The sequence below is a fragment of the Salmo salar genome, chromosome 22 (assembly GCF_965601325.2).
Source record: "Salmo salar chromosome 22, fSalSal1, whole genome shotgun sequence".
NCBI lineage: Eukaryota > Metazoa > Chordata > Actinopteri > Salmoniformes > Salmonidae > Salmo > Salmo salar.
The window spans coordinates 39,520,150-39,539,402 of NC_138312.1; the positions used below are offsets into that span (position 1 = coordinate 39,520,150).

The 19,253-nt window shown below is 42.8% G+C and overlaps 1 protein-coding gene and 1 pseudogene across 2 annotated transcripts; one reads left to right on the forward strand and one right to left on the reverse strand.

Annotated features, from left to right (window-relative positions):
* Positions 1–76: 76 nt before the first annotated feature.
* patz1 (POZ/BTB and AT hook containing zinc finger 1) lies at positions 77–13,085 on the forward strand. Of its 2 annotated transcripts, none has more exons than XM_014167867.3 (4): positions 77–2,754; positions 2,926–2,989; positions 3,230–3,401; positions 8,629–13,085. In XM_014167867.3, the coding sequence occupies exons 1-4, from the start codon at positions 1,511–1,513 to the stop codon at positions 9,141–9,143; spliced, it is 1,995 nt and encodes a 664-aa protein (XP_014023342.1). In that variant the 5' UTR covers positions 77–1,510; the 3' UTR covers positions 9,144–13,085. The 2 variants fall into 2 exon arrangements, with proteins under 2 accessions (XP_014023342.1, XP_045561756.2); XM_045705800.2 differs by lacking the exon at positions 8,629–13,085 and adding an exon at positions 5,556–7,672.
* A 1,805-nt stretch (positions 13,086–14,890) lies between these two features.
* Positions 14,891–19,253, reverse strand: part of LOC106583373 (solute carrier family 2, facilitated glucose transporter member 11-like) — a 38,275-nt pseudogene continuing 33,912 nt past the window's right edge.

Below are 19,253 nucleotides of genomic sequence, written 5' to 3' on the forward strand. Positions count from 1 at the left end.
GATCTAAGGAAAGATGTCTCGAGCCCACAGCTTTTTTTTTTATTTTATTTTTTTACTGCATCTCTCTTGACCCCCCCCCCCCCCCCCCCCCCCTCCTTCAGTCACTGGAAAAGAAGCACTGCTCTGAATCATGTTATATATATATTTTTTTTGGGGGGGGGGGGTGTAAGGATTCAGTTTATGGTAATGTGCTATTAAGTTAAAAGCACAAATAGAATTAATAAATAATGTTCAATAAAGAATTCACAACTTTCTTTTATTTGTAAGAATTGTTGAACTAAGATTGAATACTTTAAACATGTGCCTTTAGAAAATTCAAGGTATTGTGCTGTGTATTTGGAATAATGAGTTGCAAAGACTGTATCTTGGCCGGTGCCTGATTTGTTAAAGCGGACAACTAAAGACTGGTATTTTCCCCCAGTTTTAATGAATTGCCTTCATGGTTTGTTTACATTTTTGCTATTGGGCTGACAATTAACATAATGGACATGGACTTTTAGATCTTATCAAATTGGGTTTCGGTTCTCACTTTCTTTCCCTTACTCAGAACATGACAAGGCTATTATTTGCAGATGGTTGTGCAATTCTCCAAAGGCATCTGAACTTTGAACAGTAGGCTTTAATTTTTATTTTAGTTCACTAAAATGGCATTGGTTATAGAAACAATTTGCACCATCAACTACGGTTGGTTTCAACCTCTTTAAAGCATGGTTTGCCATTTATTCTAACATATGTACCGTTCTCTTGTTCTGCACGCAGGACAGTCGGTAGCCTTTGGGCCCAGACATTGCATGTCTCACCCAATGGTTGCGTGTAAAGTCATTGACTGACAGCTTACTAAAACACTGGTCGGCAACAGGTGCTGGCTCAAGGGTGTTATTTTTTTACGGTTTTGGTCAAACCTTTCAGGGGTTCGGTAAAAATCTGTTTTAGTATTCCCACACAAGTCATGATCGTCTTAATGTAATCAAGGTATGAAATTATGTATCTTCAAATACAATCTAATTTTGTGCTTGTGTAGTCAATTTGCAGCGTAAAAATTATAATCGGATGCGCGGCTGAATCTAGTTGCCACTACCCAGGCTTTGAAAGATCTGTCATGCGTGAGCAACGCCTGGGCAGAGGAACGCACCCCATCTCAACCTTGCCTGTGGCTGGGGGAGGGGGTTGTGTGGGAGAAACCAGGAAGAGAAATGGTATGAATGTATTTGACAACTTCAACCTCATGTAGCCTGAATAGCTAGTGTCTATTTGACGAATACATTTTACTCGACATAACGGAGACCCACTTGCTTTATGTCAAAGCGAAATAAAAAAAATTGAACGATAACCCCGCTTTGAAACCAAAGGTTAAAGTTCACAGGAAGCTGGGGGGCTACCATTTTTCACTGCTGCTTACATTTTAGATGCTAGAGAGGGAGGGGTGGTCGTCGTGGTTTTATTTAATTTCTCCCGACTATTGAGCTTTACACTTTTTTGTTTCGCCACCCCTACTCGCTAACAAAAATTGATGTTGCATGAATTCGGCATGGAGAGAATAGCGGAGCAGTCGTGGAATTCTTCATACACCTATCAGGTGAGCAAGCATAGCGCGGAGATGCTACACAACCTCAACATTCAGAGGAAAGATGGAGGCAAGTTTTGCGATGTGATCTTGCGCGTCGGCGAAGAGAGCTTCCCTGCCCACAAGGCGGTACTGGCGGCGTGCAGCGAGTATTTCGAGTCTGTTTTTGGTTGTCAAACGGAGGGCGACGGGGAGGCGAAAGAGCTCGAGATGCATACGATAAGTCCCAAAGTTTTTAAAGACATTTTGGACTTTGCCTACACCTCTAGGATTGTGGTACGATTGGAATGTTTCCCCGAGTTGATGACGGCTGCTAAATTTCTGCTAATGCGTTCTGTAATCGAGATATGCCAAGAAGTAATCAAACAGTCCAATGTACAAATTCTTGTTCCACCCTCAAGAAGAGGCGACGTCAGTTTATTCCGTGCCACGGGGGGCTCTGAATTTAGTTTCACATTGGCTGTAGACAACATGTCAACTGGGAATGGCTTGTTTACCAACAATGGGCAGAAGCATAATGTGGATGGAAATCGGGCCAATGATACAGTCATGTCGGATGGCAGCTCCCAGACCTCCATGCCAGTCCTGCAGCCCGTGTCTCCATCAGAGATGACGGGCAACCCGTTCCAAGAAGAGGGCTCTTCGGGTTCCAAGAGAGGCAGGGGGCGACCAAAGAAGGGGACAGTCATGGAGCCTATTCATTACAACATCAGCACCTCTGACGTTAAAGAAGACATTGAGCAGATATTTCCTTGTGGAATATGTGGCAAGGCATTTACAGAGGCTGTGCGGTTGAGAAACCACGAAGCGCAGCATGGAGCGTCCAGTCATGGCGCGAGTAGCGGCGACGGCTTGTCTGGCGAGGGAGGCCCTACCTCGATATCGCACTCTGGTCAGCCAGGTCTGTTGGAGAATGGCATGCCATTGCATGGAGGAGTAGGCCTAGAAAACAGCCGTAAGCGCGAGAGGACGAGACGTCACGTTGGTTGTGACATTTGTGGGAAGGTGTTCCGAGATGTCTACCACCTGAACCGACACAAGTTGTCTCATTCCGGGGAAAAGCCATATGCTTGCCATGTCTGTGGCCTGCGGTTCAAGCGCAAGGACAGGATGTCATACCATGTCAGGTCACATGATGGATCTGTGGGTAAACCCTACCTCTGTCAAAGCTGTGGAAAGGGGTTTTCCAGGTGAGCAATGGGCAATTGTATACTAAAACCACTAGTTCCAGGTGCATTCCCTATTCTACTCTGAAGCATTCTGTGATTTGGAGGGATAATGAATACACATGGTGGTCTTATTCATAATCGGTAGTCTACTGCCTGCATCTGTCTCAACATGCCTATGTTTGATTTATTCAGGCCAGACCATTTGAATGGACACATCAAGCAGGTTCACACAACAGAGAGACCCCATAAGTGCCAGGTGAGACAACAGCAACAAGTGGATCCTCTTAGAAGAGTGGATGTGGATTCTATATTTGTCACAATGAATGAACATCACACATCAAATCTGTCAATGTGGTATTTGCATGTTTTAAAGATTTAGTTGTCATTCTTGTTGATTAGAATATGGTTGAAAGGTTGATGGTAAATGAATACTGTTTCTGTACGTAACATGTATGAGGGCATATTATTTTACCTGTATTTTCCACCTGTTCTTCAGATTTGTAATGCTTCCTTTGCTACAAGAGATCGCCTGCGTTCCCACCTAGCTTGTCATGAGGACAAGATCCCCTGCCAGATGTGTGGGAAGTACCTCCGAGCTGCATACATGACCGACCACCTCAAGAAACACAGTGAAGGACCTCACAACTACTGTGGTATATGCAACAAAGGTAACCTTAGGCCTAGGGTGCAGCATCATCGCCACATACATGTCAGGAGAATCAGGGCGGGACCTTCAAATCTATGACTGGTATCTTCTTATGTCTTAGATTTTTGTGTTTTTCTTGTTAACCTGCCTCTCTTCCAGCATGGTATTGCCATCTTGCAACAAGGATGATCTACCAAAATGTTTACAATTCTAATACTGTAGTAACCATCAACTACCTCAGCTGGTGCAAAGCATTTTGGTTGCTTTCTACAGAAGAGCTTGTGAACTGCAATCATGGGCTATTTGCAGATCATAGTTGTAGTGTCAGCATGGGTTGTCCAGTTTTTTTCCCATTTCTTCTTCTTTTTTGTTGGCCTCTCTGAACATTCTCCTGCTGCCATTCTAATTGACTCTCTTGTACGCTAATGCGTGTAGTCTCATTAATGTAATGTTTTTATCTGGTTAATGAATTATCCAAAATAGAGCTGTCAGCTGCACCTATCAGATACTTGCTAGCAGACAGTAGCTAGGTTTCCATCCAATTGGTGACAGATTTCATGCAAATAGTCTAGAATCTGCATAAAAGTGATATGCACATTTTCCCACCAGTGGTGTGTTTCCACCAAACAGACTTGTTGTGTATAAAAATCAGTGGGTGATGACAGTGCACAGAAAATGTACTTTTCACGCTAAAGTTTTCATGTACCGAATAAAAATCTAAAGTTCAATGTGTTTCCATATCATTTTCAACTCTACCGATTAGTTTTCTCATAAAAATTGTTGCGTTAAGTAACAAATGTGCCTAACGTTGCTCTGGTCTTGGCACATGAACTTTAGCCAACAGCGCGGGTAGGCTGCATGATGAGATTATTATGGATAAGTAAGTTGCAGCTTGTGCAAGCCAGAACGGCTCCTGTCCTATGAGCCGATCTCCTGCTCCTGTAGAGTGAGGCAGCTTGGTGTACAAGTACACCCCCTGAACAGGACGCTTGTCTATCGCAGGACCTCACCCCCAATCTAGCTCCTTGATGCTGAGTGCCAAGCAGTGATGCATCAGTTCCCATTTTTTACAGCCTTTGGTGTGATTTGGCCGGGGATTGAACTCACAGCCTTCCAATCTCAGGGCAGACACTAACCACAAGGCCACTGATGGATAAGAGCGAGAATATTTTATTAAACGCCAGTCATCCATCGATCATCATGTCACCAGAATAAAACCCTCAATATTTATTGGAAAGGAGCATCAAGGTCACTGTTCACTTTCACCACCCTGTGAAATTCATCATAACTCATTTAATCTGTAGCCTAATAAACTGCACGGTTTCCTAAGTCGTAGTGGGAGGACCACACCATGCTATCATGTGACTCCAAGTTTACTTCGATATGATAGTTATTATATCAATATTTGCGCATAAAGGTGTTTCCACCACCATTTCTCGCATAATTAATTTTACAGACACAAAAAGATCCCACCATGTCGAACGAACATATTAACAGTCGGCATTTATAAAATTGAACCAAACTTCCTGTTTCCATCACAGCTGCCATTACTTTTTCTTTTTATACGGTATGACTTGCATGGAAACGTGGTTAGTACTGATGTTTTATTTTTTAGAAAGGCTTGATTTTGTATGTAAAGGTTTAATACTTGTCTTACCTTAATGTGTGTACTACTGTAGATTATTTCAATCCCCATATGCAGTTTGTCTCTTGGTCAGAAATGTTGCCCCAAGTCAAGATAATGTATTGGGTTGACTTGCTTATTTTGCCCTGATTTACCTGTCTGGACATGGTGTCATTCTTGTGGTAGGCCTAGATAATGGAGAACAGTGGTTGCATGTTGTTCACTCTTGCTTGTGGTTAGCCTGCCTCTTGTTGGTTCATATTCTTCTTTGCCTTTGAAGTTAGATGTGCTTCAGTTTGGTTTTGAGGGTTGTTACAACAGCCAACAGCTCAGCTCAGTTCAAAAAAATCATATTATTATCCTTTGTTACCATCTCCTATATATCATTGTCTGCATGAAGATAAAACAGTTACACAGCGAAAGGCAGATTTGGGGAAGAGGTGTTTTTTTGTCCCACTGTCATCTTTGGGTACATAACAGAGCGCATCCATTCTCTCCCTGCTGGGTGTGTAGTGCCACTGCCCTTTGTTGTGTTCTTCTCTGGGTCTCCAGGTTTCTCCACTGCATCCTACCTTAAGGTGCACGTAAAATCGCACCATGGCTCACCATTGCTCCCCCGTACTGCCCAAGCACACGGTGCCTTCCCTGCGCTGCACGGGGAGCCGCAGATGCACAGCGGCGCCCCCTACCACACGGGACGCCAGTGCACAGTGGAAGGCAAGCAGCCGCCCACCCCGTTCCGCTCCATCCTGCCTCCAAGCATAGGCTATGTCTCTTCTTGCTTTGTGTTGATCATCATCTGCTCTGCTGCTTGTGGGGAAAACCTGCTGCATCTGTTTTTAAAGCCTGGCAAAAACACAAGCATACACAAACATGCACACAAAGCATATAGGCATTCCTGCCTGTGCCTGCGCAGTGACGCTAACGCTAAAGGATCCATCCCCTCTGTGCCTCCATCAGCTAACAGTAGGGACAATGTCTTCAGAAGCACCATATGTACAGCAGGCTGATATTGTGTATATAAAGAGATTTTAGGCCCATGGCAGAAGATTTCTTTCTAAATCAGCATGCATGTGTAGTTGTCTGCTCCTCTGCTTGGTTTATATAGTGAAGAGAGGAGAAGGAAAGTGAGAGGAAGTTAATTAGGGAACTTCACTTTTTGCGTTTTACTAGGCAGAGATCATGTGAATTAAGCTATCAATAAGGATAACTTTTACTCAATGGGTTAGAATATGTATAGGCCTATTTCTTGAAACAAAACATGACTTCATCAAGGTGAGACACATTTGCAATTGCAGCATTTGGCATCTTCTCTAATGGGGCACTGCCCCCCAATGGTCAGTTTTGGGATACTGCAGGTTGTCAGGGACTCGGTCAGCTCATAAAAAGCTACAACAAAGAAGTGCATGTATGCCTCCCCATGTTCCAAATGGCCTTGTTGCTCTTCAGTCAGGGCTCAGACATACACAGAGACTGTGTTTAGCCTTAGTGCCATGCTATTCTGTCTGTGTTCAGCATGGCAATGTGAACGCTTTCTGAAAACGCTGTTTGTTGCTTGCTGTCATCTCCATCAACTTGTGGCCATTGGCCAAATGATGCACTATAATGTTGCATGTCTATTGAATCATACAGTACTGTGCAGTGTTCCTCTGGATTCAATGGAGCCTTTTTCAACTATTATTGCCATGGCAACTAGCAGCAGCCTATGGATTCGGCTGTACAGTACTTCACTCTGGCAGAGAGCGAGAAGGAGGTAAAGCTGTGTGGAGAGTAGGCTTGGGTGTTATACCGTATACCGGGGTATTTAGACATACCAACAGTACTTGGATTTATTTTTTTAGTTGGAGGGGGGGGCCCACCTCGGCCACCCTGCCTCGAACTCCAGTTATGCATTTGGTTTGTTAACTTGCTACCTAAGTAGCTAGATGGCAAGATCAAGCTTCTTGGTTACAGCAGAGACAATCAATCCCCTCTTGGATCAAGATCCATGTTCCCCAAATTGGTTTGTGCGACCGTTATGTGCCCTTCCGGTAATGACGTATACCCTGGTATGGTACAGAAACAGTATGAAAATCTGAATATCGCCCAAACCTAGTGGAGAGAGGTTTAGATTCTAGGTTAAAACCTTGAACTCAATTCAGTTTTTTAGCTGTAGAAAATGACTTCCTAGTGATTACCTATCTCAGATCTAAAATTGTTGCAATGTGGTGGCATGCCAGAATTCTAAATCTATTGGCAAACTGCTTTTATTTAGAATAAATCAAGTTGGCTGGCTTGGCAAGTAATACAGGAAAAAGTTTCATTCACTGTTTACTGTTTTGTCTATTGTAATCACTGGACAAAGTAAAGCTACTAAATTATACTTAGTAAGGTCTGGGTAATATCCTGACTACATTGATGTATATATGGTTTCCGCTGGCTTTGTCTGTTGTCTCTGCTGCCCCCTCTCTACTCTCTGTCTGTCTTTGGTGTAGACCTCTGCACCAGTCGCCGGCTGCTGGTCACCTTCCCAGAGGCAGATGGTCACTGCTTTCTCCCCCAGGCTGGTCCTCCCTCCCTGGGTCTGCAGCCCGAGCTGCTCCTGGGGAAACCGGGGCCTGGGGGGGCTCCATATTTCTGGGAGTGCCACTCTGCCGGGCCGCCTGGGTTTCACCCCCTCCACGGGCCTCTGCCAGGTCAGTATGGGCCAGCAGTAGGGTTGGGGCTAACGGCTCTAACAAGGCCTGCTGATTAGACGAGTAACAAGAGTTCCACTGTAAAGAGTTGGTTAGACGAGAAGATAACAACCTCTAGGGGATGCATGTGCATAAAGAGTCAAGGAAATTTGGTTGACGGGATGCATAAGCAAAAGGTTTCCTGGAAATAAGCCGCTTAGTTTATGTCGACCCGTAAGTAGTTCTGATGTGGTTTTGGCATCATGATTAAAACATGACACCGGTTGTTTTTATTTTTTTATGATGCATTTTTTGTAAAAATTTGGACGATACAATAGCCCTTTCCATATCAGATATTATGGGCCGATATTGTACATTGTTCAATCTGAGCTCAAATAATCTGCCACATAGTGTTACCAATAAACACTTATGTCCAGGTTGAACATTTTTAAGTGTAAAGAAATTATGACAAACTCACGAGGAAGACCTTGCTTTCAATGAAAAGTGTATTATCCATTGGGTAAATGAATGAAGCTTCAGAATGTCTGTGTACTATATAATTTGAACAAATGTGCCCTCTGTTCCTATAATATAAATGAACACCGTGTATTTTAAGAATTGCAGTACAATTCTACTTAACAGTACTATACTAATCTTTTTTGTTCTTAACCAATGGGATTCATGGGAGCAGGTGCTTAGTACACACAGCAGTAAACTGTCCTCTGTTCATGTTGCAGGTGGTGGTGGCGGCTAACCGGAGAGCAGTGCTGCCTGCTGGTCTAAATAGACACATTTTGTGTTGCGTGGACATGGTCTAATTTGAGGTTTTCTCTCCCCTTAAACTTCCCCTGCTCTCTGACTCTCCCTGTGTCCTTTCCCTCTACCCAACCCCCACCCTATCAACTCTCCCTCTCCTCCCCCCTTCCTCCACCCCTCCATATCCTCCCCCACCCCCTTTGTATTTACCTCAGACGGGCAGGAGAATGCTGGAAAATGCCCCCATCAAGGAGAATCTGAGGGAGACGAGCCGTTATTCGGGGATCTGTCCAACGGCGACGAAATTAAGTCTCCGCACAAGTCTGAGGAAGAGGAGCTTGGGACGCCATTCGACTGCAACGGAACCTCTACCGATACCGGGGCCGTGGGAGGGTCGCCACCAGGTGGCGTTAAAGCCAAGACCAGCCAGGACTCTCCAGTGAAGAAGTTCCCTTGCAGCGAGTGCACCCAGACCTTCCGCACCAAGTCTTACCTCAATAAGCACGTCAACAGAGTGCACCATCATGGGGTCCAGAAGAGTCTAGTGGTGGGTGTAGGGTCAGGGTCAGGTCTGGGGGAGCTGGGTCCTTCCCTGGGCTCACCCTTCTCCCCTCAACAGAACATGTCTCTGCTGGAGTCATTTGGCTTCCAGATCGTCCAGTCTGCCTTTGCCTCGTCGCTGGTGGACTCTGAGGCAGGACATAGTGGGATGGAGCTGGGGGGGAAGTGACCTGTAGCTCAGTGGGGGGGAAGTGACCTGTAGCTCAGTGGGGGGGAAGTGACCAATAGGTCAATGTGGGGGAAGTGAACCTAGATTTGTGTGGGAAATTTGCCCTAGTTAGGTCTGTTCAGCCTATCAGATGTAAGGGAATGGCATTGTCTATAGACTGCTCTTGGCGTTGTCTATAGACTGCTCTTGGCGTTGTCTATAGACTGCTCTTGGCGTTGTCTATAGACTGCTCTGCTGTTCATGGCATCATCGCTCACTGTTGTTTTATTACATTTTGTGTCATGGAGCTCGCTATTACTATCTATATACAGAATTTCTTTATGAAGACCATTTCAGAGCAGAATATAAAATGTACATTAACATGAATTATTTTAACATTAAGCAACTTAGACAGCGGATTTTAGAAAGCAGTTATCTTCCTTTTTGATTGTATTTGTATTGTTGTTTATGACATAACCATGCCCTTAAGATCCGTTACCAAACACATGCACATATAAGAAAAATATATTAGTAAATGCTGTTGTTATCATGTCAGGTAATGGAAATACAGAGTGTGGTTTGTAACCAATGGGTTAGTACATGCGTTTACTGGGTCATTTTGAATTGCTTTGTTATTATCAATATGTTGTTCACAGCTGCGGTGAAACCGTCAAACCCAAGCTTCCCCTTACTTCAGACAGAGCTCCTGAAGGGCCGAGGCTGCAAATGGAACTCTGGAGTTCTCTGGAACTCTGGTCCAACTCTGAATAGAATCATAGTCAATTCTATCAGTTTCTGCAGGGCAAGGATAAAACCCTGTGGCTGTTCCATTTGAGAAAGTTCTATTCTCTTATTACAGAATTTTAGAGAACAGATGTATTTGTTAGTCACGTGAAATCAATTCTAGATATTCAACAGGGACCAAGTTCAGGTTTGACTATTAGAAATCGTGAGAAATGTAGAATATATTTTATTAATTTATTGATTGCCCTGTATGCTTTGTGGACAAAGTTTTTTTTTTTTTTTTTTTAATGAGTTGATGTTTGAGATGTCGATGTGTTGTACTGATTTTAGTCTAAGTTATGCTAGATACAGGAGACCAACTAGGGAGCGACAGTGAGTATGTATGCTGAAATATCTGGATGTGTTTGGTGCTCTCTGATATGTGCTTTTGTCCTCCGAATCTAATCAACAAGAAGGCTTTTAGTCTCATTGTTTGTCAGATAATTTTGCTTTATTACTTTCAGTACATTCCGGCTTTTATTTATCGTTATATTGTGATTGTAACGAGTGTATATAACATTCATTCATATACAGTGGATTCAGAAAGTATTCAGACTGCCTGAATTTTTCCACATTCTGTTAAGTTACAACCTTATTCTACAATTCATTTAATCGTTTTTTTCCCCTCATCAATCTACACACAATACCCCATAATGAAAATATCACATTTACATAAGTATTCAGACCCTTTACTAAGTACTTTGTTGAAGCACCTTTGGCAGCGATTACAGCCTTGAGTCTTCTTGGGTATGACGCCACAAGCTTGGCACACCTGTATTTGGGGAGTTTCTCTCATTCTCTCTGTAGATCCTCTCTAGCTCTGTCAGGTTGGATGGGGAGCGTTGCTGCACAGGTATTTTCAGGTCTGTCCAGAGATGTTCAATCGGGGTCAAATCTGGGCTCTGGATGGGCCACTCAAGGACATTCAGAGACTTGTCCCGAAGCCACTCATGCGTTGTCTTGGCTGTGTGTTAGGGTGGTTGTCCTGTTGGAAGATGACCCTTCGCCCCAGTCTGAGGTTCTGAGTACTCTGGAGCAGGTTTTCATCAAAGATCTCTCTACTTTGCTCTGTTCATCTTTCTCTCCATCCTGACTAGTCTCCCAGTAACTGCTGCTGAAAACAATTCCCACAGCATGATGCTGCCACCACCATGCTTCACCGTAGGGATGGTGACAGTTTTCCTCCAGACATGACACTTGGCATTCAGGCCAAAGAGTTCAATATTGGTTTCATTAGACCAGAGAATCTTGTTTCTCATGGTCTGAGAGTCTTTACGTGTCTTTTGGCAAACTCCAAGCGGGCTGTTGTGCCTTTTACTGAGGAGTGGCTTGGTGGAATGCTGCAGAAATGGTTGTCCTTCTGGAAGGTTCTCCCATCTCCACAGAGGAACTCTGGAGCTTTGTCTGAGGGACCATCGGGTTCTTGGTCACCTCCTTGACCAAGGCCCTTCTCCCTCGATTGCTCAGTTTGGCCGGGCGACCAGCTCTAGGAAGAGTCTTGGTGGTTACAAACTTCTTCCATTTAAGAATGATGGAGGCCACTGTGTTCTTGGGGACCTTGAATGCTGCAGACATTTTTTGGTACCCTTCCCCAGATTTGTGCCTCAACATGATCCTGTCTCGGAGCTCTATGGACAATTCCTTTGACCTCATGGCTTGGTTTTTGCTCTGACATGCACTTTCAACTGTGGGACCTTATACTGACAGTTGTGTGCCTTTCCAAATCATGTCCACTCAATTGAATTTACCACAGGTGGACTCCAAGTTGTAGAAACATCTCAAGGATGATCAATGGAAACAGGATGCACCTGAGTTCAGTTACGAGTCTCATAGCAAAGGGTCTGAATACTTGTGTAAATAAGGTATTTTTTTAATACATTTTTTAATACATTTGCAAAAATGTCTAAATCTGTTTTCGCTTTGTCATTATGGGGTATTGTGTGTAGATTGAGGAACATTTTGTATTTAATTAATTTTAGAATAAGGCTGTAATGTAACAAAATTGGGTGAAAGTCAAGGGTCTGAATACTTTCCGAATGCATATATATATCGAATGATTGATTATATAAAATCCCCATTCATCGACTAAAGATTAAATCAATCATTAGATATATCTATATATAACTTTTTTTTCCTTCCTTGCCAAGTTTTGGTGGTGGTTGTTCGATTTTCCTCACTGTGAGTGCCCATGATCTGCTGTGTACTGTTTTGGACATAAATGTTTGTTGGGATGCGGTTGTTCACTGGATGGTGACAGAAGTATCCCTGTTCACTGTAGACCTGGGTTCAAAAAGTACTTGAAAGCATTTGCTTGAGTCTGGCTTGAGTGACAGATGGGTGGGTTTTGCACTTGTGGGACTCTTCTATTGTGCCAGGTAAGCTAAATCAAATACTATTTGAATCCAGGTCTGGTTCACTGTGCTGTTACCTTGTTTTGGTAGTGTGTACTCTACCAGTTTACTTCTGCCACCCATGGCTTTGATCAATCAGTCTGTTTAGGCCATATTAATCAATATTATTGCTTTTAATATCCCCACTGAATAGTGATGCTTTTCACACAGTGGATGGAGTAAAAATCAATTAAAGGCCTGTTGGTGTTATTTATTGGATAAGTAAGAGACAATGCTGTTTTTAGAAATATGCTCATATGATATGCAACACTGGTGATCGCCCATACATGCTATTAAATTCATCTGGTGGTATTGGTTGTTTGTTTATCGCACCTGTTTTGGTAGTTCAATTTATAGGATGTTTTTATTGATTGATTGCTTAGATACTTACCTGTGTTGTTTTCTTGTATTGTTATGTTGGTCTGTTGCAAAGTGCCTTCCCAATACTGATTGTGCACAGCAGTAGATTTGAAATGCGAGATGAAAAAGGACCTATTTCTCTAAATGGTCAATCATGCGCAGAGTGACTTGCAATGACACTTTTGTACACATAACATGCACACAAAGATGTACATTTGTATATGTATGTTGGTATTTTATCATTGTACTCGTCAAGATTCTTCAACTTTAAACGTTTTTAAGTTAAATGTTTTGTTATAAAACCTTTGGACATATTTCAATATAAGCATACTTTTCTATAGACGTCTGTTTTTGTACACTGTTTTTGAGTCTGTCATCTCTGTCTGATTGATACAGAGTTGGAGATTAAATAAATATGTATTTGAAACTGTTTGAGTGCGTTATTGTGCCATAGTTTTGGATGAGTTGACTTTGAATTACTCTTCATGTCACATGGTTCACTTATTTCGCCATGTCACTATGACTGGATTCAAGCTCTTCATGTGGCCATTAGTAGAAAATCAACATGATGTCACTGTGCGGAATAGATTAGTGCAGAATAAAACGTAGCGTAAAGGCTACATTATTGATGAAAAACAGGTTAGTGTAATATACATCTTTATTTTTACTCCCTTCCAGACAAACTGCACAGACATCTGCTACATACTGGTGGTGACGTTCAGGTGTGGGAAAGGACAGAGACAGACATGTCATTCTTTCCCAGGAACATTGTTTTGTTTTCAGTGTCATGTCATTGGGGTTGATGTCATGGCAGGTTTCAATAAGTTAATAAATAACACACTGACATCAGAAATGGTATTGATCTAATAGGTTTACAGTCAAATGAAATAGAGGTCCCTAATCTAGTGTCTTGTTATATAATCAATGATAATATACCATATTCAATCGACATGTTATATCAAGTAGTCCTTACCTAAACATATCTTTCACTTGCATTTCCGGACACAGATTAAGCAGAGCATGCATGCTTTTTAGTCCAGGACTAGGCTTCATTTTCCAGGAAACTGGTCCATTGTTTAACAGCTTTGGGCTTTCAGAAAGAACTGTATAGTACATTAAAAAAATATACACTACCATTCAAAAGTTTGGGGTCTCTTAGAAATTTCACAGAACAGCGCAAACTGGCCCTAACGAGAATAGAAAGAGTGGGAGGCCCCGCTGCACAACTGAGCAAGAGGAGTGTCTAGTTTGAGAAACAGACGCCTCACAAGTCCTCAACTGGCAACTTCATTAAATAGCATCCGCAAAACACCAGTCTCAATGTCAACAGTGAAGAGGCAACTCCGGGATGCTGGTCTTCTAGGCAGAGTTCCTCTGTCCAGTGTCTATGCTATTTTGCCCATCTTCAACTTTTCTTTTAATTGGCCCGTCTGAGATATGGCTTTTTCTTTTCAACTCTGCCTAGAAGGCCAGTATCCCGGAGTCGCCTCTTCACTGTTGACGTTGAGACTGGTGTTTTTATAGGTACTATTTAATGAAGCTGCCAGTTGAGGACTTGTGAGGCGTCTGTTTCTCAAACTAGACACTCTAATGTACTTGTCCTCTTGCTCAGTTGTACACCGGAGCCTCCCACTCTTTCTAATATGGTTAGAGCCAGTTTGCGCTGTTCTGTGAAGGGACTAATACACAGCGTTGTACCAGATTTTTAGTTTCTTGGCAATTTCTCGCATGGAATAGCCTTCATTTCTCAGCATGAATAGACTAACGACTTTTGGAAGAAAGTTCTTTGTTTCTGGCCATTTTGAGCCTGTAATCGAACCCACAAATGCTGATGCTCCAGATACTCAACTAGTTTAAAGAAGGCCAGTTTTATTGCTTCTTTAATCAGCACAACTGTTTTCAGCTGTGCTAACATAATTGCAAAAGGGTTTTCGAATGATCAATTAGCCTTTTCAAATGATAAACTTGGATTAGCTAACACAACGTGCCAATGGAACACAAGAGTGATGGTTGCTGATAATGGGCCTCTGTACGCCTATGTAGATATTCCGTTAAGAATCTGCCATTTCCAGCTACAATAGTCATTTACAACATTAACAATGTCTACATTGTATTTCTGATCAATTTGATGTTATTTTAATGGACCAAAAAATATATATATATTATAAAAACAAGGGCATTTCTAAGTCTACCCAAACTTTTGAACGGTAGTGTATACTGTATATACAAATGTTCTCAAAATGTTGTTTCCAAAACAAAGTCAGCCTTTTCGGTGTCTGTCCCCCTGTTCTTGTAGTGGAGTTTGTTAAAGTCCTCCATGATCTCCACCATGCTCTTTCCTTTGGTCTCTGGGATGAACATGCAGTATGCCACAAAGACCAGGAAGCAGAACTGGCCTAGAGCATCCTACATGGGCACATGAATAATGTTAAAGATCAGACAGACAGTAGGATCTCAGAGATATAAAACCGTCAGGGAATAGTAGTCATTCGGATCACTGATATTAAGTGTGTGTATGTTGACTTGGAGCAGTATCTTACCACTATGTAGGGGAAGAACATCCCGATGAGGAACAGGCCTAGCCAGTTGACGGAGCCGCTGATGACGTAAGCGGACGGTCTCCAGGCCTGCAGGAAGAGATCTGCGGGGAGGGCCATGGACACCCCGGCTAGAAAGATAAGAGTACTGTGACAACCAGGTCAGCCTGGCATTAGCTCACTCAATTCCAAATACTCCGAACTGTAATCGTACACACCAAAATGTGACATAATACATAAGACATTTATAAGCATAGAGTACTCACATGGTCCTAGTCCATAAACACAGATGACAGAGAAGATAAGGGCGATGTTAACATAAGGGACCCATGAAAGCAGGTCTTGTTGAGAGAGAAAGGACTGTGTTAGTTCTCATGTCAGCTGACACAGAAACCCTAAATGTTGGACCTTTGTTTACCTTGATGGACAGCATAACAACAAGGATGGACATGATGACTCCCAACAACAGGTAGCCATAGCCCATCAGTATCTTCCTGCCCGCACGGTCTATCAACAGAGACTGGGACACAACAAGGACAGGAGGTCAATATGGCCACTAAAACAAATGTTATTGTATTGTTCACTTACAGACAGTGATGTTATTCTCCACTATGACCTACAGTATGTTATGGTACTCACACAGAGACTGATGGAGATGAGTTCCTGTTGCTACGATGCCAATGGACAGGTAGTGCATCTTGTCCTCTGCTGCTCCAGATTCATGGAAGATGTCGAAAGCGTAGAAATAAATCTATAGAACAAAGTCTGGGTCAATGTGGAGAAGATGAGATGAAAGGAGAATGACAAGATAATATAGAGAATGAGAATGAAAAAGGAAGGGAATGGATAACCTCATAACTTCTACGTAGAATGCAGAATAACCTCATCAGGGAAATACAACCTACTGACATTGAACTCGTGACTAAAGGTAGATTCAGTAATGTTGCAGTAAAGGTAGATAGAGTAAAAACAGACTCACTGCGTTAATACCACAAAACTGAACACAGGCACAGGGGATGACCAGAGCCAGCACTTGCCACCTGACACAGCGAGAAGTCAGCACGTCCCACACTGTCTTAGACTTGGCCCTGCATGCTCTCCCTCTCCTTCTCCATGTCATCCATCTCCATCTTCAGGTCATCCTCCTGCCACAGCCACTGCAGGACTATGACAACAACATACACACAAATCACGTTATACAACATCATATACACACCTCTTCTCGCCATCTCTGATGATATGATGTGTACTGATGTGTTATATTGTATGTGTACTGTTATGTTGTACATTATGAAATGTATTCTGTGTTTGATTATTGTATGGTCTAGATTTGATCCAGGGACATTCTTTCCCCAAAGCCAGCTTAACAGATAAAAATGTCTCACATTATGATATAGCCCTGGCCTAACTGCATACCTTTTTTTGAGCCCTCTGTGTCGTCTTTGTCGATGTACAGGTAGCGAGGTGCTTCTGGGAAAAAGAGCAGGGTCACAAACTTGATGATGGCAGGGAGGCCACTAAGGGCCATCAGCCAGGGCCACATGTCATCTGTACCCATCACCTCCCTACAGACAGACAGTGAGAGAGTGAGCGAGAGAGATGGAGACGGGGGAGCAGAAAGACAGAGTGAGAGACTTGGTAAGAAATGACTAATTTCAACCATACTGTGTCTTTCTTCCATCCTCATTCCATCTTTGATACTTGAACATCAATATTGCTCAAATTTCCCTATTAGAATACATTATTTGTGTTTCACATAATTTTTAAAATCCAGCTTCTGTCAAAATGTTTTTTTTTTTGTCATAGAGAGCTTTGCCATACACTTGTAAATTGTGCTCCAGAATTATTCCATTTCTGGTAATTGGTCAGATGAGCTTTTCAGAATATGTACTTCTGCCCAGCTGGACCGGGACAGGGTAATCCAGTGCATATGACAGTGAGGCTGGTCCGAGGCTCAGCGTGGGTCAACTGGAACATTCAAATCAAATCACATTTTATTGGTCACATACACGTGTTTAGCAGATGTTATTGCGGGTGTAGCGAAATGCTTGTGTTTCTAGTGCCAACAGTGCAGTAATATCTAACAAGTAACATCTAACAATTTCACAATACACACAAATCTACTAAGTAAACGAATGGAATTAAGAATATAGAAATATATGGATGGGCAATGTCAGAGCTTCATAGACTAATATACAGTAGAATAGAATACAGTATATACATATGAGATGAGTAATGTAAAATATGTAAACATTATTAAAGTGACTAGTGATCCATTATTAAAGTGGCCAGTGATTTCAAGTCTATGTATATAGGCAGCAGCCTCTATAATGTGCTAGTGATGGCTATTTAACAGTCTGAAGAACTTGAGATAGAAGCTGTTTTTCAGTCTCTGTCCCAGCTTTGATGCACCTGTACTAGCCTTCTGGATGATAGTGGGGTGAACAGGAAGTGGCTCAGGTGGTTGTTGTCCTTGATTATCTTTTTGGCCTTCCTGTGACATCGGGTGCTGTAGGTGTCCTGGAGGGCAAGTAGTTTGTCCCCGGTGATGCGTTGGGCAGACTGCACCACCCTCTGGAGAGCCCTGCGGTTGCGGGTGGTGCAGTTGCCATACCAGGCGGTGATATAGCCCAACAGGATGCGCCTTCTTCACCACACTGTCTGTGTGGGTGGTCCAGTTCAGTTTGTCAGTGATCTGTTTGCCAAGGAACTTGAAGCTTTCCACCTTCTCCACTGCGGTCCCGTCGATGTGGATAGGGGGGTGCTCCCCCTGCTGTTTCCTGAAGTCTACGATAATCTCCATTGTTTTGTTGACGTTGAGTGAGAGGTTATTTTCCTGGCACCACACTCCCAGAGCCCTCACCTCCTCCCTGTAGGTTGTCTCGTCATTGTTGGTAATCAAGCCTACCACTGTAGTGTCGTCTGCAAACTTGATGATTGAGTTGGAGGCGTGCATGGCCACACAGTCATGGGTGAATAGGGAGTACAGGAGGGGGCTGAGCACGAAGGGGATTTCACTGAACAGTGTGAACTCTGGAAGGGTGGATGTAATCTATGTAACTGTGCTGTGACTGTGGGTTCTGAGGATGTGTGTTAAGGTGTTATGAACATGAACCAATGCAGCCTGGTCAACCATGCTAACCGCTGCACTGTGAGCACAACACAGAGGTCAGAATGCTTGACCAGGCTAGAACAACTGATAATTAAGAGGGTAAACTAACCAGAGAACAAGAAATTATATATTCACAACTGAAGTTTATTTAGTGCTTTATCCGGGTAGCCGGAAAGTAGAGCATTGCAGTAGTCCAACCTAGAAGTAACAAAGGTATGGATTAATTTTTCTGCGTCATTTTTGGACAGAAAGTTTCTGATTTTTGCAATGTTACGTAGATGGAAAAAAGCTGTCCTTGAAACAGTCTTGATATGTTCTTCAAAAGAGAGATCAGGGTCCAGAGTAACGCTGAGGTCCTTCACAGTTTTATTTGAGACGACTGTACAACCATCCAGATTAATTGTCAGATTCAACAGAAGATCTCTTTGTTTCTTGGGACCTAAAACAAGCATCTCTGTTTTGTCCGAGTTTAAAAGTAGAACGTTTGCAGCCATCCACTTCCTTATGTCTGAGACACAGGCTTCTAGCGAGAGCAATTTTGGGGCTTCACCATGTTTCATTGAAATGTACAGCTGTGTGTCATCCGCATAGCAGTGAAATTTAACATTATGTTTTCGAATGACATCCCCAAGAGGTAAAATATATAGTGAAAACAATAGTGGTCCTAAAACGGAACCTTGAGGAACACCGAAATTTACAGTTGATTTGTCAGAGGACAAACCATTCACAGAGACAAACTGATATCTTTCCGACAGATAACACCTAAACCAGGCCAGAACTTGTCCATGTAGACCAATTTGGGTTTCCAATCTCTCCAAAAGAATGTGGTGATCGATGGTATCAAAAGCAGCACTAAGATCTAGGAGCACGAGGACAGACGCAGAGTCTCGGTCTGACGTCATTAAAAGGTAATTTACCACCTTCACAAGTGCAGTCTCAGTGCTATGAT